Below are 17204 nucleotides of genomic sequence, written 5' to 3' on the forward strand. Positions count from 1 at the left end.
TTAAACCAATTACGGTAACGGTAAATCAAGTTTTCACTTTCAATGAATGTCCAACAATCATTGCTGCATTACCCACCGTTCATATTCTGCATACTTGACGAATCGCGAGAATCTGTCTCCCGCATACAGGGAGGCGCAGCATGAGATGACGAAGCCGGCAGCCATGTACACCGAGATGTGCAGCAGACGGCCCGGTCTCAGCAGCCAGGCCACCTTCCTCAGTCGGATGTCGGTAACACTCGGAACAACTGAAACACAGACGGAGGATTACAGACAATCTGACATGAACCAAACATACTAGGGGTGTCACCATAAATCGAAACATCGATATCAGTAGGGAATATCGATAGTATCGATTGTATTTAAAATACATGCAATGCTGTTCAAAATTGTCTTTCTTTTGATCATGAGTGTTAGTAATTTACACATGGTAATGTGGAAGTTTCTTTTTCTTAAATTAGTAGGGTATGGAAAAAACAAATCAGTCATATCTCAAACTTTACTTATTATTTGTTGTTATGCTTATCACATTCAAAGGAAACTTCAGTTCCAAGGTTTAATTCAACTGCAAAATCCATCTAAAATGATACACTGAAAACTATCGATATTTATCGCAATAGTTGCTTGCAATTTCAATAGTTAACACAATGGTTTCTTTCAATATCAATAGTTATCTCAATAGTGACTTCCAGAACAATAGTCACCCCTAAAACATACACATAGAACATTAGACGTTTTCCCATGTAATACCAATTTGATAAAACTTGTAAATAGTTCTTTGCGAGTCAGATACCAGAACTTTTCACTCGTTTTATAAAATTGGTATTACACGGGAGTTATTTTAGTATTTTATTTATTAGTTGCCATTTATATTAATTTTTTTTAAATTTGGTGTTAGGACGACATCTATGCGATCCACAGCTTACTCCAGTTTAACAGAATAATACATCAAACACTTTCACAACGCTAAAGTTATCGTAACTCCCATACTTAACATAGACTTACGACAGTCGTATAGCACTAGGGTGATCGCAACTACCATACTTTAACACAGACTTACAATAGTCGCATAACGCTAAAGTGATCGTAATTCCCATACTTTAACATAGACTTACGACAGTCGTATAGCGTTAGGGTGATCGTAACTCCCATACTTTAACATAGACTTACGACTGCCATTGTGCTACTCTCGTTTTATAAAATTGGTATTACACAGGAGTTATTTTAGTATTTTATTTATTAGTTGCCATTTATATTAATTTTTTTTAAATTTGGTGTTAGGCAGACATCTATGCGATCCACAGCTTACTCCAGTTTAACAGAATAATACATCAAACACTTTCACAACGCTAAAGTTATCATAACTCCCATACTTAACATAGACTTACGACAGTCGTATAGCACTAGGGTGATCGCAACTACCATACTTTAACACAGACTTACAACAGTCGCATAGCGCTAAAGTGATCGTAATTCCCATACTTTAACATAGACTTACGACAGTCGTAAAGCGTTAGGGTGATCGTAACTCCCATACTTTAACATAGACTTACGACTGCCATTGTGCTACTCTCGTTTTATAAAATTGGTATTACACAGGAGTTATTTTAGTATTTTATTTATTAGTTGCCATTTATATTAATTTTTTTTAAATTTGGTGTTAGGCAGACATCTATGCGATCCACAGCTTACTCAAGTTTAACAGAATAATACATCAAACACTTTCACAACGCTAAAGTTATCTTAACTCCCATACTTTAACATAGACTTACGACAGTCACATAGCGCTATGGTGATCGTAACTCCCATTCTTTGACATAGACTTACGACAGTCATATAGTGCTAGGACAGTCATATAGTGCTAGGGTGATCGTAACTCCCATACTTTAACACAGACTTACGCCAGTCGCATAGCGCTATGGTGATCGTAACTCCCATACTTTAACAATGACTTACAACAGTCATATAGTGCTAGGGTGATCATAACTCCCATACTTTAACATAGACTTACGACTGCCATTGCGCTACGATTGCCTTGTGGAACAGGGCCCCCTGTACCGCAATGCTTACAATTCTGTCACAATACCCTATGGCGTAATTTGTGGAATTTTGTGGCAAGATCCACCCGCGGACCAATGCCATGTGACGTCAGCCTGACAACAGGGTTGCTGGGGTCATCGAGTGTGCATAAGCTCCTCTCATTGATCTATCATCTCTACACACAATGTCATAGAAAGAGCCCAGGATTGTTAGGAGTTTTCAATATTTGTTAATGAAACTTGAAACTTCTTGCAGTACATTAGCACACACTATGGTTTTACACAATCTGTAATACAGCTGTAGGTTTATTAAATGAGTGATCTCTACACGGGCGAGTAATAAACAAGACTATGCAATAGACATTTATTAATATACTACTCAAAAGAAGTTACAGAACACCCAATTCTTTCATATTACTATAGTTAATCTCACACGCCAAGACAAATTAACTTTAGTAATATGAAAGAATTGGATGTTCTTTAATTTCTTTTGAGTAGTATAAATTCTATAAAAAACAAAAAACCAGGACATAATTCCCCCAAAGCAAGCACATTTCTCTTGTGTGATAAGCAAAGAATGGGATCAGGGGCAGATAACTCTGATTGGAAACCAAGGGCTACAGTCGTCCCGCATGTAGAAGACATGTTTTAGACTGTGTTATTATCCAATCTGTCTGCCAAGAACGGCACTAAAATTTGGTATTCTACATAAATGTCTGCAACACTGGTCTGACTGGCTTAAATTCGCAGAATGGTTGTTTGTTTGTTGTTTAACTACACACTCAGCGATATTCCAGACAAGCTGACTTCGTTTGCAAAATATACTTTATTGACTATCGCTAATGTTTCATTCAACAACAACGATTTACAAGACACCTTATATGCCGGTCCACAGGGACTGGCAGTCATAAGAATTACCAGTCCAAGCCTAATTTTAACACTTAAAAAAACCCAGGTAATTACCAGTCAACGGGAACACTGCATTATCTGAGGAGGTGACTATAAACACTTAGCAGATAGTTCACCCAAATTTCAATGGCCGTTTACAGCAGTCAAAATGAATCACGCTGGTTGTGAACATTTAAAGATGCTTGTGTAACTAACAATACCTGAGTATGCTGACGCTGACAACCAAGCGAGGCCCCCATCAGCGGCCATGATGACTCCCACGGTGGACATGAAGTAAACAGACAGCATGGCAGGGACTGTGTCTGAAAGTAGAGCATCACGTCCAGTATCAAGGGAGTCTGTCAGTAGCAACACCCTCTGTAAGGGCTTTGATGTGTTGCAAATGCTTTCTGTTTCTGGTGAAATGGGAAATTTGGTTCAGTCTTTTGAACATATTATCTACAGGACTAGATGATTTCTTTTTCAAATTATTTGTTAATAGGCAGTGACTAAAACTACCAGTTATCCATGTGAGTGGAGAGGGGAGCGTCTCAACATATCTGTTATCTATGTGAGTGGAGGGGGGAGTGTCTCAACATATCTGTTATCTATGTGAGTGGAGGGGGGAGTGTCTCAACATATCTGTTATCCATGTGAGTGGAGGGGGGAGTGTCTCAACATATCTGTTATCTATGTGAGTGGAGGGGGGAGTGTCTCAACATATCTGTTATCTATGTGAGTGGAGAGGGGAGTGTCTCAACATATCTGTTATCTATGTGAGTGGAGGGGGGAGTGTCTCAACATATCTGTTATCTATGTGAGTGGAGGGGGGAGTGTCTCAACATATCTGTTATCCATGTGAGTGGAGGGGGGAGCGTCTCAACATATCTGTTATCTATGTGAGTGGAGGGGGGAGTGTCTCAACATATCTGTTATCCATGTGAGTGGAGGGGGGAGCGTCTCAACATATCTGTTATCCATGTGAGTGGAGGGGGGAGTGTCTCAACATATCTGTTATCCATGTGAGTGGAGGGGGGAGCGTCTCAACATATCTGTTATCCATGTGAGTGGAGGGGGGAGTGTCTCAACATATCTGTTATCTATGTGAGTGGAGAGGGGAGTGTCTCAACATATCTGTTATCTATGTGAGTGGAGGGGGGAGTGTCTCAACATATCTGTTATCTATGTGAGTGGAGGGGGGAGTGTCTCAACATATCTATTAACTATGTGAGTGGAGAGGGGAGTGTCTCAACATATCTGTTATCCATGTGAGTGGAGGGGGGAGAGTCTCAACATATCTGTTATCTATGTGAGTGGAGGGGGGAGTGTCTCAACATATCTGTTATCTATGTGAGTGGAGAGGGGAGTGTCTCAACATATCTGTTATCTATGTGAGTGGAGGGGGGAGTGTCTCAACATATCTGTTATCTATGTGAGTGGAGGGGGGAGTGTCTCAACATATCTGTTATCCATGTGAGTGGAGGGGGGAGCGTCTCAACATATCTGTTATCCATGTGAGTGGAGGGGGGAGTGTCTCAACATATCTGTTATCTATGTGAGTGGAGAGGGGAGTGTCTCAACATATCTGTTATCCATGTGAGTGGAGGGGGGAGAGTCTCAACATATCTGTTATCCATGTGAGTGGAGGGGGGAGCGTCTCAACAGATCTGTTATCCATGTGAGTGGAGAGGGGAGTGTCTCAACATATCTGTTATCTATGTGAGTGGAGAGGTGAGTGTCTCAACATATCTGTTATCTATGTGAGTGGAGGGGGGAGTGTCTCAACATATCTGTTATCTATGTGAGTGGAGAGGGGAGTGTCTCAACATATCTGTTATCTATGTGAGTGGAGGGGGGAGTGTCTCAACATATCTGTTATCCATGTGAGTGGAGGGGGTAGTGTCTCAACATATCTGTTATCTATGTGAGTGGAGGGGGGAGTGTCTCAACATATCTGTTATCTATGTGAGTGGAGAGGGGAGTGTCTCAACATATCTGTTATCTATGTGAGTGGAGGGGGGAGTGTCTCAACATATCTATTAACTATGTGAGTGGAGAGGGGAGTATTTCTACTTACCTGTTATCCATGTGAGTGGAGGGGGTAGTGTCTCAACATATCTGTTATCCATGTGAGGAGGGTGTGTGTGTATTTTACTTACCTGTTATCTATGTGAGTGGAGGGGGGAGTGTCTCAACATACCTGTTATCCAAAGGAGTGGGTGTAGGGGATAGTGGCTCCACTTACCTGTTATCCATGTGAGTGGGTGTAGTGGCTCCACTTACCTGCTATCCATGTGGGTGGGTGTAGTGGCTCCACTTACCTGTTATCCAAAGGAGTGGGTGTAGGGGATCGTGGCTCCACTTACCTGTTATCCATGTGAGTGGGTGTAGTGGCTCCACTTACCTGCTATCCATGTGGGTGGGTGTAGTGGCTCCACTTACCTGCTATCCAAAGGAGTGGGTGTAGGGGATCGTGGCTCCACTTACCTGTTATCCATGTGAGTGGGTGTAGGGGATCGTGGCTCCACTTACCTGTTATCCAAAGGAGTGGGTGTAGTGGATTCAGCTGTGCAACAAGAGCATACACAACAGTGAGAGCTGGTAGAGACAGGAGATACCACGTCATGCTGGCTGCTGTCCTCCATACATACACCTGGAAATAGGAGAAAGCATTTCTAACAAAGTCTGCAAAACCTAGTTGACACTGTAACGCCTCCCTTGTGAGAAACTTGTAGACATTTACCACTTTGGTGAAACCCACCAGCATGGTATCGCGCTGACAGACCTAGAAACACCCGAAACCGGCGAACCAGGATTCCAACCCACAATCACAGGGTTCTGTTGTGCCCAAGGAACGCAACTCTGCACAACGAATTGTGACGCCTCTGACGACTGGGCCACCCATGCTACATAGACTAGGAAAGCAATATCCTTTCTGAGGCTCTCATCATGGAAAGCAGATGGAGCCACATAGTATAGGTCGACTGAGATTATTATCAATGATATTTTTATATGTGCCGCTGTGAATTCCTGTGGACAGTCGAAAGGAATTCTTTGTGGTTTAACGTCACACTGAACAATATTCCAGCGGTAGGACAGTGGTCTGTAAATAATCGAGTGTGGACCAGACAATCAAGTGACTGAAATATTATTATTCACAAAGATTTACGATCACAGACAAGTCACCAAGTCGGACCATCCAATCCATGAAGTTGTCAATTATAACCAGATAGGATTGCTGAGGACCTATTCTAACCTGGAATGCCCACAGGGTTGATGGTCAAAGGCTGAGGGCATAAAGTGAGTGAGTGAGTTAGTGAGTGAGGTTCAACACTACCTCGAAAAGTAATCATGGTAATTCAGTAACATCCTGGTTTGCCAGTTTTACTGCGACAAAAGCTAAAAGTGATACAGGCATGAGTAGTAATTCTCTTCCTCGGGCACACTTTTTTTCAGATTCTAATACATGCCTCTGGGGTATTGCGATGTCAGGTTGAAGTAAGAGCAGACAAGACTTGACCAGAAAGAGAGAATGAGTGTGTATGGTTTTACACTGCTTTCAGCAATTTTCCAGCAATAGCAGTAGGAGCACCAGAGAAAGGCTTCACATATTTTGCCCATGTTGGGAATCGAACTCGGATCTTGGGCGTGACAAGCAAACACTTTAAACACAAGGCTACCCCACCGCCCCATCGAACATTTAAAACCGATAGGAAGAACATTCTGGAATGGCTTATAGATGGTCTAGATTGTATGGATGTAATCATAAAACCCGTAACTGTCGTTCGGAATAGGCCGTGTTAAATATATCGTGGTTGCATGATTAGAAAACACATTCCGACTGTCACTTTCATGATCTGTTAAGCGACGCTCTGATTGGTTGGCTGAAAGGTCGTTCTGACGTGACCCGTAATGGGATGTCCTCAGATCTTTGTTTAGCGATAGCGAGAACTAAGATCTGATTTTAATAAGATTGTGCCTGCATCAGTATTTCATAGGGTTGATCGAATACTGAACAAAGCGAAACGATACTAATATCTTGATTGCGATGCAATGTCTCAGAGTTAGAAAATGATAATACCTCTTTCAAATACCAGATGTCAATAGAATCCATAGCACTTCTTGTAGAAAACAACAACTAGTTTGATATATCTGGTACCGATCACACCATCTGTGATTTGTCACGTTTTTCGTTTTGAAGGGAGCGCCATGGCGAGTTTTACAAATAATTCAAAGCCGTGAGAAAACGGACAAAGATTAGGAGACACGCATGATATGTGCCATAGCGTTCAGCAATTTTCCTGAATAAGTCTGAAAGTTTGAGTGTACTTATCGTCAAATATCAAATTGGCATGTAATTACAAATTTATTATATTCTTAATTATCATAATTCGTTTTAACGAATCGAAGAAAGTATTTTTACTTAACCCGTGGAAACAAGCACCTGTCATGGTATTGTTGTTTCTAGGCATCTGCTAATGAAACTTGATGCACGTGATAGAAGTACCAAAAAATAAGGATTCAGGAAAACTTTGTTTTGTTAATGCAATTTATTAGTGTAAGGCCTTTCTTTCTCGAAGGCTCTCTTCCTCTTCCGGTGAAAATACCAAGATGGCCGGCCACACAGCAGGCGATCCTCTCGAGTGCCTGAGTGTAAGTCAGACTACAGCAACCGGCATGATCAATTCACAAAATCAAAATAAGTCAGCATTTCCTCCAAAGATTTCAAAATGAAATGAAATGATACGATCTTCTCAAATGTGGACAGAAGAAATATAATCAATGCTATGGGCGTGGTTACAAAGCGAAAAAAATGATAAATGTCATTGTCAGTTGTCATTCTTTCAATGACACTTCAAACGTGTAACTCGCTGTGTGTCAGAGTCATCCCTCATTACCCATAATCATAACAAGTGACTAAATATAGAATACTAAACGAGCTCCCGTGTAATACCAATTTTATGAAACGAGTGAATAGTTTTGGTATCTGACGAGCGAAAGCGAGTCAGATACCACAACTATTCACGAGTTTCATAAAATTGGTTTTACACGAGAGCGAGTTTAGTATTTTATTTATTACTTGTCATTTATAATGTTTTTAGAATTATACTGTTGAGTGTAAATAGGCTGACACCTACACGATCCATGGCATAATCCAATTGAGTTTAAAAGGAATAATACTTCAAACACGTCAAAAGTTGAAACGTATGAATTTAATATTTATACAATGGTCCACCTTTAGAATTCAGGCGTTCGTCCCACAAAATTATCGTAGTGCTAAGGCTATCACTAAACTCACATAATTTAACTTCGACTAACGACTGTCGTTGCGCTAGAGTACGATCGCCTTGTGGAACGGGGCCTTGCACCTCAAAGTTTACAATCACGTCACAATACCCGATGATGTAATTTGTTGAATTTTGTTGCAAGATCCATCGGCGAAACAATGCCATGTGACGTCAGCCTAGCAACAAGGTTGCTGGGGTCATCGAGTGTGCATAAGCTCCTCCCAGTGATCTATCATCTCCACACACAATGTCGTTGAATACGCCAAGGGATGTTGAGAGCTTTCAATATTTGTTCGTGAAACGTGTTCCGAGAGTACATAAGCACGCGTTTTAGTATTACACAATGTGTAATAAAGCTGTATGTTTATTAAACGGGTGATCTCTTCACGGGCAAGTAATAAAAGTAGATGAGTTAGACATAATGGCAGCCTGGTTCTGATAGGAATGAAACAATAACATTTATAAAGAGACAGTTCGACACTTGGATCACTGGACCTATCAATAACCATTATCTCATGTGTATTTATATTTGCCTTATATGACATTATTCAAACAGTACTTCACCTTTAATTTCAAGTATATAAGAAAATACTACAAAGTGTTCAATGGATTTTTTTTATCCTTTCGCTAGATCTAGTGAATCAGAACGTCATAATTCCTACACAATACATGAGAAAAGGTAATATTCACCTGTATATAAGGTTATGGAACAGGTTCCATTTTAACTCACGTTGACTATGCAGACAATAACATGATTCTACTATTATTTTAGATTATATATTTAAGATTCCTCCGTAAACTTACTTCATATTAAACTTCCAATGTGGCCTTTACAGCAGCCATACAGAATAAAGTGTGAAAAAGCATGATCGGTTAAGTTTCAATTTTGTAACCAATACTATCACAATTCTGTATGCTCAGCTCTGATCATTGTAGACATTGTTCTCTTTCATACTTTAGACAGTACATACTCATATTTCTGGGGAATGTTTTCTGATTTAATATGTGCTGATGGCACTGAGTTTTCCAACATTATGGTTCAATAAATATCCTGATTGTTGAATCTTTACATTTCAAAAAGACAATGTTGAGTTCTTGAATACTCAGATAATTAGATATTACTTGGAGTGAAAATAAAAAGGATGTTTGGAAATATATTGATAAACAGGCTTAAGTATGGTTTGTAAAGTTGGCTGTCAGTTCAATATGAAATTCAAAGACTTCATGTATCCTACAACATTTGCAGATCGGAAAATACATAATTTGGAAAACAAATAACTGGCTTATGTCACGTAGCGTTGTTAACTTGTATCTCCTGTCAAACTGCTTCAAACCTATGAAGCTGAAACCTTTAATGAATTGTCCAAGCTATGGTGTCTCAAAAACTGACCATAAAATTCTGATTGGACTTTTAACATGGTCACCATGGCAACCATATTGAGCCCATCATTTCTTCTTCTTCTTGGGACACGGGTGGTCCAGTCATCTTAGGCGCAGCAATTCGCTGTGCAGAGTTGCGTCCCTTGGGCACGCCAGAAACTTATGATTGCAGGTTCGAATCCCGGTTCGTCCCGATTATGTTTCTAGGTTTGTCAGCACCATACCAGTGCTCGTGGGTTTCACTGAAGTGGTAAACGTCTAAGACCTGCATCACTTGGAGCTTTCCTCCCACATTAAGCTGACACGCCGTGATATGACTGGAATACTGTTAAAAGCGGCGTTAAACACGACTCACTCACTCACTCTTCTTCTTCTTCTTCTTCTTCTTCTTCTTCTTCTTCTTCTTCTGTATCGCAGGTATCCAGGTACTAGTATCTGCTACAATGTGGTTTTATTTGTTCCCCAACCAGTGTATCCATTTTGCATTCCAGTTATCATTTTCAACTCCCTGGGGAGTATACAACCCAAGCTGCCCAGGGGTGCTAGAAGGTTTTTACATACACCTCGCATATTGGGTACCCATTCCCTGCTGGGTGAACAGAGGCACATTTGAACTAAGTCACTTGCCCAGGGTGACAGCACAAGTTCTCACACTAGTCTTGGGTTTCGGTTCATGTACATATTCGTGTTTCCACCATCTGGTCATCTACCATTGGACGAGTGGGTTCTTTCGAGTGCACATGGTGTATGTACTGTATACTAGGGGTAGTGACAACACTGTAAAGACTTGTAAACATTGTTGGTCCCAAGGCTGAATAACAACCTGGTCACTAGCGGGATACAATCTCAGCATCTGGCACTTGCTAGCCTGGCTGTATTTAATCGTGCAGCAAGTACATGTACCGTATTCAATGTAATAAGTGCCCCACTCGAATAAGCGCCCACGGCGATATTTGTTAATATATTGGCAAGTAAATAATCCCAATTAGCACCCCTTTCGATTGATCAATGTACGCTTATATATTCGTGTATTATACGCACTCGTTTGTTATACATGTTATATGCACCCTTTATTATGGGCAATTAAATTCTGGAAAATATATCTGTCGTGTATAATACGCACAGACTCTTCTTTTGTATCATTTCAGGCTGTCAGCATATAGCACGAAATTTATGATCTTTCAACTCTGTTTTTCTTCTCACCAAAATTATATTCTAATAAGAGCCCCCTATTTCTAATTATGAGAGCGGCATGGGCACTTATTACGTTGAATACAGTATGTGTTATGTGGAATAACTGGTATTTGGAATATTTTGATTATTGATCCAGTTGCAACTACAACCTCTGAACTTTATGTATCACACTTTATCTTGTGTCATTATATTTTGACATCTATACTATAAGGTAGATAGTTGTCTCCCTTAGTCATGCCAGTATCTGCTTATCTTTGGTTTGAGTGAGGGAGTAGGGTTTAACACCACTTTTAACAGTATTCCAGTTATATCGCGGCGCGTCAGTTTAATGTGGGAAAAAGCCCGAAGTGATGCAGGTGTCATATGTTTATCACTTCGGTGAAGGCCACGAGCAGGGGTATGGTGCTGACAAACCTAGAAACATAATCAAGGCGAACCGGGATTCAAACCCACAATCACAGGTTTCTGGCGTGCCCAAGGGAGGCAACTCTGCACTGAGAATCGTGGCGCCTTAGACCACTGGGCCATCCTTGCCCCCTCTTTGGTTTGAATACTCATTGATGATCCTTGATCTGGCAGCACCAAGCCTATGGTATAAGTGCTCATTGGTTTCATCAAAGTTTTAAGACATTGATGACCTTTGTCATTGATGAGCATGATTTGGGGTTATCCTTTTCTCACCCCATTAACCTGTGAAGATCTGGGCTAGAACAGGTCTTCAGCAACCCATGTTTGCCTTAAAAGGCGACTGTGCTTGTCGTAAGAGGCAACTAACGGGATTAGGTGGTCAGGCTCGCTGACTTGGTTGATGCACGTCATCGTATCTCAGTTGCATGGATTGATGCTCATGATGTAAACCAGTGGATTTTCTGGTCCAGACTCAATTATTTTTCAGACCACTGTCATGTAGCTGGAATATTGCTGAGTGTGGCGTTAAACAACAAACAAACAAAACAAAACACATTAAGCTGATATGCCCTGATATAATTAAAAATACTGTTCAGTGCAGCTATATCCTGAACTCACATGACAGTATTTTCAGTTGCTTTTGACCAGTCCTATTGTTTGTGTTGTAGATCCCCATTGTCCTGGAGAAGGAAGCGGAGTTGGACCAGCAGGGAAATCCCGTCTTAGACCCAGATGGTAAACCCAGGTATCGTTGTGGCTTCCGCATCGGAGGCGGGATCGACCAGGACCACCATCAGAGTCCTCAGGGATACCCCGATAAAGTGAGTGTTACCCTTGGGATCTCTGAGATACCCTGATAAAGTGAGTGTTGTCCTTGGGATCTCTGAGATACCCTGATAAAGTGAGTGTTGCCCTTGGGATCTCTTAGATACCCCTATAAAGTGTGTGTTGCCCTTGGGATCTCTTAGATACCCCGATAAAGTGAGTGTTGCCCTTGGGATCTCTTAGATACCCCTATAAATTGAGTGTTGCCCTTGGGATCTCTTAGATACCCCTATAAAGTGAGTGTTACCCTTGGGACCTCTGAGATACCCTGATAAAGTGAGTGTTACCCTTGGGATCTCTGAAATACCCCTATAAAGTGAGTGTTACCCTTAGGATCTCTGAGATACCCCTATAAAGTGAGTGTTACCCTTGGGATCTCTGAGATACCCTGATAAAGTGAGTGTTAACCTTGGGATCTCTGAGATACCCCTATAAAGTGAGTGTTAACCTTGGGATCTCCGAGATACCCTGATAAAGTGAGTGTTACCCTTTGGATCTCTGAGATACCTCGATAAAGTGAGTGTTACCCTTAGGATCTCTGAGATACCCTGATAAAGTGAGTGTTACCCTTGGGATCTCTGAGATACCCTGATAAAGTGAGTGTTTCCCTTGGGATATCTGAGATTCCCGGATAAAGTGAGTGTTATGCTTAGGATCTCCGAGATACCCAGATAAAGTGAGTGTTACCCTTAGGATCTCTGAGATACCCTGATAAAGTGAGTTTTTCCCTTGGGATCTCTGAGATACCCTGATAAGGTGAGTGTTACGCTTCGGATCTCTTAGATACCCTTATAAAGTGAGTGTTATGCTTGGGATATCTTAGATTCCCGGATAAAGTGAGTGTTATGCTTAGGATCTCTGAGATACCCCGGTAAAGTGAGTGTTACCCTTGGGATCTCTGAGATACCCTGACAAGGTGAGTGTTACGCTTAGGATCTCTGAGATACCCTGATAAAGTGACTGTTTCCCTTGGGATATCTGAGATTCCCGGATAAAGTGAGTGTTATGCTTAGGATCTCTGAGATACCCTGATAAAGTGAGTGTTACCCTTGGGATCTCTGAGATTCCCGGATAAAGTGAGTGTTATGCTTAGGATCTCCGAGATACCCTGATAAGGTGAGTGTTACGCTAAGGATCTCTGAGATACACTTATAAGGTGAGTGTTACGCTTAGGATCTCTTAGATACCCTCATAAAGTGAGTGTTTCCCTTGGGATATCTTAGATTCCCGGATAAAGTGAGTGTTATCCTTAGGATCTCTGAGATACCCCGGTAAAGTGAGTGTTACCCTTGGGATCTCTGAGATACCCTGACAAGGTGAGTGTTACGCTTAGGATCTCTGAGATACCCTGATAAAGTGACTCTTTCCCTTGGGATATCTGAGATTCCCGGATAAAGTGAGTGTTATGCTTAGGATCTCTGAGATACCCTGATAAAGTGAGTGTTACCCTTGGGATCTCTGAGATACCCCTATAAAGTGAGTGTTTCCCTTGGGATATCTGAGATTCCCGGATAAAGTGAGTGTTATGCTTAGGATCTCCGAGATACCCTGATAAGGTGAGTGTTACGCTTAGGATCTCTGAGATACACTTATAAGGTGAGTGTTACGCTTGGGATCTCTGAAATACCCTGATAAAGTGAGTGTTACCCTTGGGATCTCTGTGATACCCTGATAAAGTGAGTGTTATCCTCAGGATCTCTGAGATAACTTGATAAAATGAGTGTTACCCTTGGGATCTCTGAGATACCCTGATAAAGTGAGTGTTACCCTTGGGATCTCTGAGATTCCCGGATAAAGTGAGTGTTATGCTTAGGATCTCTGAGATACCCCGGTAAAGTGAGTGTTACCCTTGGGATCTCTGAGATACCCTGACAAGGTGAGTGTTACGCTTAGGATCTCTGAGATACCCTGATAAAGTGACTGTTTCCCTTGGGATATCTGAGATTCCCGGATAAAGTGAGTGTTATGCTTAGGATCTCTGAGATACCCTGATAAAGTGAGTGTTACCCTTGGGATCTCTGAGATACCCTGATAAAGTGAGTCTTACCCTTTTGATCGAGATACCCTGATAAAGTGAGTGTTATGCTTAAGATCTCCGAGATACCCCGATAAAGTGAGTGTTACCCTTAGGATCTCTGAGATACCCTGATAAGGTGAGTGTTATGCTTAGGATCTCTGAGATACCCTTATAAGGTGAGTGTTACGCTTGGGATCTCTGAAATACCCTGATAAAGTGAGTGTTACCCTTGGGATCTCTGAGATATCCTGGTAAAGTGAGTGTTATCCTCAGGATCTCTGAGATAACCTGATAAAGTGAGTGTTACCCTTGGGATCTCTGAGATTCCCTGATAAAGTGAGTGTTACCCTTGGGATCTCTGAGATACCCTGATAAAGTGAATGTTATCCTCAGGATCTCTGAGATACCCCTATAAAGTGAGTGTTACCCTTGGGATCTCTGAGATACCCTGATAAAGTGAATGTTATCCTCGGGATCTCTGAGATACCCCGATAAAATGAGTGTTACCCTTGGGATCTCTGAGATACCCTGATAAAGTGAGTGTTACCCTTTGGATCGAGATACCCTGATAAAGTGAATGTTATCCTCAGGATCTCTTAGATACCCTGATAAAGTGAGTATTACCCTTAGGATCTCTGAGATACTCTCAAAAGTTAATGTTACCCTTTGGATCTCTGAGATCCCCTCATAAGTGAATGTTCTGGAGATCTCTGGGATACCCAATAAGTAAAATGGTACATCAAAATTGTTCAAGTCATTAAATTTTAGTTTGCTTTAGCCCTAGAAAATATGTGAACATTGATGCTGAGTGTCTCTCTTGACATTTTAAACTGTTGACAACATATCTACAGTGCCTGTTGCACTATGTACAGAAATGGAGTGACACCGGTCACTATACATGTTAAACATCTGTTAAACACATGCAGAACACATGCTGAACACATGCTGAACGCATGCTGAACACATGCAGGTCATGCTGAACACATGCAGGACACATGCAGGTCATGCTGAAAACATGCAGGTCATGCTGAACACATGCAGGACACATGCAGGTCATGCTGAACACATGCAGGACACATGCAGGTCATGCTGAACACATGCAAGACACATGCAGGTCATGCTGAACACATGCAGGTCATGCTGAACACATGCAGGACACATGCAGGTCATGCTGAACACATGCAGGACACATGCAGGTCATGCAGGACACATGCAGGTCATGCTGAACACATGCAGGTCATGCTGAACACATGCAGGACACATGCAGGTTATGCTGAACACATGCAGGTCATGCTGAACACATGCAGGACACATGCAGGTCATGCTGAACACATGCAGGTCATGCTGAACACATGCAGGACACATGCAGGTCATGCTGAACACATGCAGGTCATGCTGAACACATACAGTCACACACTGGATGGTTTCTGTTGTCTAATGAACATGTGTACATGTGTTTGTAAGCATGGTAAATCCTTGTATTGTTGCAGGGCGTGTATGTGACGTATATCCACGACAGCAGTCCAGCTTCCCGGTGTGGTCTACAGCTCCATGATAAACTTTTACAGGTGAGTGTATAACAGTAGATCTTCAGTTCTACAGGTGAGTGTATAACAGTAGATCCTCAGTTCTACAGGTGAGTGTATAACAGTAGATCTTCAGTTCTACAGGTGAGTGTATAACAGTAGATCCTCAGTTCTACAAGTGATTGTATAACAGTAGATCCTCAGTTCTACAGGAGAGTGTATAACAGTAGATCCTCAGTTCTACAGGTGAGTGTATAACAGTAGATCCTCAGTTCTGCAGGTGAGTGTATGACAGTAGATCCTCAGTTCTACAGGTGAGTGTATAACAGTAGATCCTCAGTTCTACAGGAGAGTGTATAACAGTAGATCCTCAGTTCTACAGGTGAGTGTATAACAGTAGATCCTCACTTCTACAGGTGTGTGTATGCCAATAGACCTTCACCATCTCAATTTTAACTAGTGGTTTTCATTCCCTCCCTCTCGCCCCCCCCCAGTTTGTTGACTGACCAAAACCTTGAGTAACCCTGTGTCACAGTAGATCTAGAGTCACAGTGCCATAGTGTTTCACATTTGGACAGTGGACAAGGTCACATGGACAAAATATAAAATCTATTTTGTAGCACCTGGACTGATACTTCTGACCCATCCAATGAATAGATTGCAGAGTAATGGAATGAGATTCTGTTTTTCAAGGGTCTTTGATAACCACTTAACAATCCTTATTGTCTTGCCTAGGTGAATGGCAAGGACTTCACAGTCGTCACACACAAGGAAGCCGTGGAGTGTATTCGCAAGAAAGCCTTTCTCAAAATGCTTGTGTACCGAAAAGGAGTCCCACCCCTACAGAAGTCCCCAGGACATGTACAGCCTCAGTTCCATGCCTATCAACAACAACAGCAACAACAACAACAGCAGCCACCACAGTTCCAAGGACAACCACAGTATCAGTACTAGCTGTAGCCATGGTAACAGGGGAGATAATCAGACTTCATCCAACCATCGAAGATGGCATGTCCATGCATTTGTCTTAATATTACCTGTGTCACCAGTCCTTTCACTCTCTAACATGTCCATGACATAAAACCATGAAATCTGAATTTCAGTTTCTTACTTTGGGACTATTTTTTAACAGGACTGCACAAGAGAAATGTTTTTTCTTCCATTGTATGCATCAGTGTGTATAAAACTGATATTCCCTCTCTTGATTTGGCATGGCATGTTTTATATGTGTTTACAAGTGGGATCCATTCTTCTTACTGCTACTGTTTTGTAGTATTGGTCTGAAATGCTGAACACTGGATATCGCGGTGGAGACTATTTTCCTAATCCACCAAATTCCACATATTTCAATCTCATTAAAATCAGATCTAAATTCTCGCTGCCGCTAAACAAAGATCTGAGGACATCCCATTACAGGTCACGTCAGAACGACTTTTCGCGAACTCTGACCGACCACTGAAACGAATAACAAGAAGTCGATATCAGCCAATGAAAAAGCAGCTTTACGGCACAAGTTTCAACCTGGCGACTTCCATTTCAGACTACGTGTGAAAAATATGTTGACACAGTTCTCGATTAAAATTTTGAAAACTGAACACTCTGGAATGTCTAATATATCAGATATATGGTTGAGATTGTA

At 41.5% G+C, this 17204-nt stretch overlaps 2 protein-coding genes across 2 annotated transcripts in view; one reads left to right on the forward strand and one right to left on the reverse strand.

Annotated features, from left to right (window-relative positions):
• Nucleotides 1-7163, reverse strand: part of LOC124142208 (nucleoporin NDC1-like) — a 28940-nt gene extending 21777 nt beyond the window's left edge. Inside the window, exons 1-4 of the mRNA XM_048400067.1 lie at nt 7009-7163; nt 5460-5580; nt 3149-3250; nt 77-248 (exon numbers count right to left, since the gene is read on the reverse strand). Coding sequence (XP_048256024.1) covers nt 77-248; nt 3149-3250; nt 5460-5580; nt 7009-7041 — 428 coding nt within the window. The 5' untranslated portion in view covers nt 7042-7163. The remainder of the gene's footprint in view (nt 1-76; nt 249-3148; nt 3251-5459; nt 5581-7008) is intronic.
• Nucleotides 7164-7349: 186 nt separating this feature from the next.
• On the forward strand, nt 7350-17204 carry LOC124142210 (tax1-binding protein 3 homolog). The gene is made up of 4 exons (XM_048399248.1): nt 7350-7580; nt 11866-12018; nt 15530-15607; nt 16301-17204. Exons 1-4 carry the CDS (start codon nt 7539-7541, stop codon nt 16517-16519), a joined length of 492 nt encoding a protein of 163 aa, XP_048255205.1. The 5' UTR covers nt 7350-7538; the 3' UTR covers nt 16520-17204.

The sequence above is a fragment of the Haliotis rufescens genome, unplaced genomic scaffold (assembly GCF_023055435.1).
Source record: "Haliotis rufescens isolate VD_foot unplaced genomic scaffold, xgHalRufe1.0.p SCAF_2, whole genome shotgun sequence".
Classification (NCBI taxonomy): Eukaryota; Metazoa; Mollusca; class Gastropoda; order Lepetellida; family Haliotidae; genus Haliotis; species Haliotis rufescens.